Source organism: Mus caroli, chromosome 4 (assembly GCF_900094665.2).
Source record: "Mus caroli chromosome 4, CAROLI_EIJ_v1.1, whole genome shotgun sequence".
Classification (NCBI taxonomy): Eukaryota; Metazoa; Chordata; class Mammalia; order Rodentia; family Muridae; genus Mus; species Mus caroli.
This window is the reverse complement of record NC_034573.1, coordinates 10,515,365-10,520,322: the sequence shown is the minus strand read 5'-3', so window position 1 is coordinate 10,520,322 and position 4,958 is coordinate 10,515,365. Positions and strand designations below refer to the sequence as shown.

Sequence of the window (4,958 nt, the reverse complement as noted above, 5' to 3'; positions counted from 1 at the left end):
GATTGAGCCAATAAAAAAAAAAAAGAAATGTATTCACTAGAATTTGATGCCAGTAATTCAGTGCATCTGCAGATGTAGACCAAACGCCTTGCTAGTATTATCTTACTGTATAAACTCTGTCATAGTATTAGAAAACCTCTTATTTTACACATGAGATACTTGGAACCAGATGAACTAAAACTGTGTCCAAACAAGACTGAGCAGTCACTACACACCTTATTGAACCAGCATGTGGAACTCTGCACGTGATGGACCCCGAGTGCTTGCTTATGATTCTGTGCATCTTCTTCCTATTCATTCAGTAGCACTCATTACATTTTTATACTTATATAGATATAATTTGTTGTTGTATAATATAATTCAATTGATCATATGTAAGACAATTTAAGAATGGACCTGAATTTACTTTCAGTTTATAGTGATTAGAAATTGGAATATCATATGACCTACATAAAATATTCTAACAAAATAGTCTATAAGTGATTCAAAATGAACAATATGTTTATCTGTAAAAGATTTCTTAGATTTAAAATGCCACTCCCATGATATAATAACTACATGGAGTATTTTTAGAAAAATTTACAAAATGTATCTCTAAGAAGTGTTCTAAAAGATTTTATTGGTTATACCAATAGTATCTTCCTTTGTGTTTACCCACATTTCCAAGTAAAAACTTTAGTTTTCAATGACATACATTATTCTTCCAAAGTAATATCTTGGTTCCAAGGAGAATTTAATTAATGACTGATATATTAGTTGTCAAGTGTGAATTGAAATCAATGTTTGAGTCCAGAGTCATAAATGGTAAAAGCAATTGTATGACTTAATTTTATTGATCTGTGTGTTCCATAAAATTCTTTTATTTATATTTGAAAAATGAGTCCTTGTCTATGAGTTTTCTGCATATTAGAGCTAACCACCCAATTTGTCTAATTAGCTAATAGCATACCTCTAAAAACAAGCATTTTAACTTGAATTACAAACTGCTCCTCAGAAACAGAGAAAAGGTGACAGGAAGCCTCTGCTGGTGGAATTCATGATAATATTAGTGCTTTCAGATTTCTTCTGTCTGTTTACCATGGTCATTTCCCCCCACTCAGAAGGTTCTACACATGCCCAGGATGCTTTACTCTGTGATGGTGGGCTTCCAAGATGCTTGTTGTCTGGGAAGCATGGGCGTAGCAAGGGGCAGGCCTACAGAAATATGAAGGAATTCTATGTTCTTGAAATTTTTAAAGAGTTCAATTAGCATGAATTAGGGAGATATTTTTATACATATTGATATGTATAGATTCCCAGTAGTGACTTACAGAGCCTGATTTGGACTATTAGAAAACCCTTCATTTCGGGCAGGAAAATATGTCCCAAATAAGTTGGCCTCATATACTGTTTAAATTTCAAGCAGAGTCTGTGTAATATTTATACAGGACTTCCACGCTCTATAAACACACATTGCTTCATAAACACAAGCATTGTTTTTGCCATGCTGACATTCTGGATTTCGGCCCTGTTGTGCAGTGAGGCAAATGCCTGTTTCCTTTGCTAGGACAGTGGAGACTTAAGTTTATACAGCTCATGCTATGCTTTACTTGAGTTGATGATGTTGATAGCATGGAAGGCAACTTCTTTGTCTTCATTACCTTTTTATTAGTTAGTGTCATCATTGGAATTAGTCAAATTTTCTGTAAATCAGCATGGTGAAGTACAGTAGGGATTAACTCACAGACTCTAATTCTAATGCTCTTTGAGTGATGAAGATTTGACTGGGTTCTGAGCTATAGTTTAGATAGGAAGAATTTATAGCCTAGTAAATGCGATTGAATATTTTTGAGTCCAGTTTGAATGTCTGGGTGGCCCCTACTTATTGTACTGAGAGTTACAAAGAAAATTAAGTAAAATGACATCTAATTTTATTAACCAGATAATGTAAATTTAGTATGACTTAGAGTTTTATATTTAAGAGGCATAAATATGGTAAAAGGTACCACTTTTCTTATATATGTGAAAGACATTATTTTTTGCAATGGCAGCCACATGCAAGTCATGTATAAGTCATTGTACAGTGCTGTAGAATCTTAGATTAATTAGATTAATAAATTATTAGATTAATAAATAATAAATAATTAAATATGATTTTGAACTAATGAAATAGGGATTAATGTAATATATAGTATTTGAATTAATTTGACAAGCTATTTTCTTTTTTGAATTTAGGAAATAGCAGCAAGATTTGTCCTTTCTCTGTTAGAAGAAAACGACCCTTTGATTATGGATGCCATAGAGAGTTACCCAGAGGCCAAGGACAAACTCTCCAAAGCGAAAAAGTGTTCAATATGCAGGAAACCTTTTTTATCTGAGTGGCTGGAGTGCGTTCACTTTGTGGCTCCATCGAAGGTAACTGTTTTTTGTGTAAAAATGAATATAAGGGCTCCTGTGTTTGTCCTTACAAATGACATTTGTATCCAAGGATAGATTCATTGATAGGATTTATGATAAACATGTTCAGAAAACTGTGTTATAATCATTATTCCTTGTTCTATTTGAATTTAAGGTCTTTATCACAATACGTGTACTCCATCAAAATTCCATGAACACGGGGCACGGCAGCACAGACCTTTTGTTATTCAGCACATAATATGCATGGGTTAAAATTTGAGTTTCAGTAGAAATGTAAAAAAGCTTATCATGGCTAACGGTCACTGCTCTAGAGGCAGTGGGACTTGAGAGAATGGAGCTGACAAATAAGGCAGACTAAAGTCTCCTGCAATAGCATTCAGAGCATCAGGCTATTTACACTTGGAATGTTAAGAAAGGTCACATGACTAAAGTTCTTATGAATCCAAGCGGTGTACAATCACAAGGACAATCTGTGTGTGGCAAAACATGTTTTCCCATAGAAATATGTAAAGGATAGCTTAATTGAATAACAACAAGCAATAAGGAATTATCTGAAGTAAACTCATTCCTATCGGCTATACCTTGGAGGGGCATGAAAACACATTCCAAGAACAATTGTTTTTTGAAGAAGCTGTGTCCACACAACTCTTTTTTTTTTTTTTTGACTCTTTTTTAATTAGATATTTTCTTCATTTACATTTCAAATGCTATCCCAAAAGTCCCCTATATCCTCCACCCCCTGCCCTGCTCCCCTACCCACTCACTCCCACTTCTTGGCCCTGGCTTTCCCCTGTATTGGGGCATATAAAGTTTGCTAGCCCAAGGGGCCTCTCTTCCCAATGATGGGCGACTAGGCCATCTTCTGCTACATATGCAGCTAGAGACACGAGCTCTGGGGGTACTGGTTAGTTCATGTTGTTGTTCCACCTATAGGGTTGCAGATCCCCTTCAGCTCTTGGATACTTTTCTAGCTCCTACATTGGGGGCCCTGTGTTCTATCCTATAGATGACTGTGAGCATCCACTTCTATATTTGCCAGGAACTGGTAAAGCCTCACAGGAGGCAGCTATATCAGGGTCCTTTCAGCAAAATCTTGCTGGCGTATGCAATAGTGTCTGCGTTTGGTGGCTGATTATGGGATGGACCCCCGGGTGGGGCAGTCTCTGGATGGTCCATCCTTTCGTCTTAACTCCAAACTTTGTCTCTGCAACTCCTTCCATGGATATTTTATTCCCTATTCTAGGGAGGAATGAAGTATCCACGAATTGGTCTTCCTTCTTGATTTTCTTGTGTTTTGGAAGTGGCCACACAACTCTTGTCATGTTTTCTGGGAGTGTTAAAAAAAAGCGCTCAAAATTCTCAAAGGACTACATTCCTGGACCATGTCACCTGGAGCAGTTCTCACTGAGCAGTTCACATAGCATGTGACATAAATTTTACATAAATGTTTAGAAGATTTCTTTTACTTCAAATGACCAAATAACATTTGACTTAGGTAGTGTAGTCTTTATCACAACAGTGTTAACTGTTTTGTAGCAGTAAGGCATCTGTAGGCAATATTCAAATGAGTGTGAACCTTACCTTTCAATTTTGTATAATGTTTTCAGGTTAAGAAATGTATGTCTTTTTTTTTCAGCCACTTAAAAACATTAAAGCACGTATAGGTCACATGTCCCAAGAAGAATGTGGACCAGGTAGTGCTTGGAGAACCTCAGCTTGTTGACACCTGTTCTAACACACCTGGCATTTGTTGACACTATAACTTCTTGTCTGGCTTTGGGAAGCAGTCAGTCATTCCTGGGACAACAGAGTATAATACTTGATGATAATGTTAAAGAGATGGCAGATGCATTCCCTGCTGTTCTGTAGATGATCATCTGGTGAAGGAAGCAAAACACAAAAACAAATGAACACACATGGAAGTATAAATCGTGTCTCATTATAAGAGAAAAGAGTAATGTATGTTTTTAGTTTGTTGACACTTAAGTGACATTACCACTGAGTAATTTAAACAACAGATTCTTATTGTCATGTGGCTGGAAACCAGGGTCTCCAATGTCAAGTTACTTGGAAAGACCAATATGTTTTTGTTTTTGTTTTTTGTCTTTTTGCTGGATTGTGGAGTATTCTGTTTTACTCTATTCCTATTGCTTTTTTAGTGTTAGTAGTCAACTTGTACCTGGGATTAACCAGAAGGCAAGCTTCAGGACACACCAGTGAGGAACTGTTTAGCCTCTGGCTGTGCCTGTAGGAGTTATGTTGACTGTATTAATTGGGATTAGAAGACACACACTAGAAGTGGGACTCATCATTCTCTGGGCTTGTGTGTAAAGACATAATACAGCAAGATCTCCTTCCTTACATATGTTGTTTCTAAGATATCCATTCTGTGGCCATCATGAAATTTTCTTTTTCTTTTTTTTTTTTACTTTTTTTTAAATTACGTATTTTCCTCAATTACATTTCCAATGCTCTTCCAAAAGTCCCCCATACCCTCCCCCCCACTTCCCTACCCACCCATTCCCATTTTTGGCCCTGGCATTCCCCTGTACTGGGGCATA

The 4,958-nt window shown here is 36.6% G+C and overlaps 1 protein-coding gene across 2 annotated transcripts in view; it reads left to right on the top strand.

Moving 5' to 3' along the window:
- The window catches only part of Lrrc69 (leucine rich repeat containing 69), a 128,998-nt gene that overhangs the window by 74,115 nt on the left and 49,925 nt on the right, over nucleotides 1-4,958 (top strand). For both annotated transcript variants that reach the window (XM_021160582.1, XM_021160583.1), the window contains exon 7: nucleotides 2,215-2,394. In XM_021160582.1, the coding sequence (XP_021016241.1) occupies nucleotides 2,215-2,394 (180 nt within the window). The remainder of the gene's footprint in view (nucleotides 1-2,214; nucleotides 2,395-4,958) is intronic.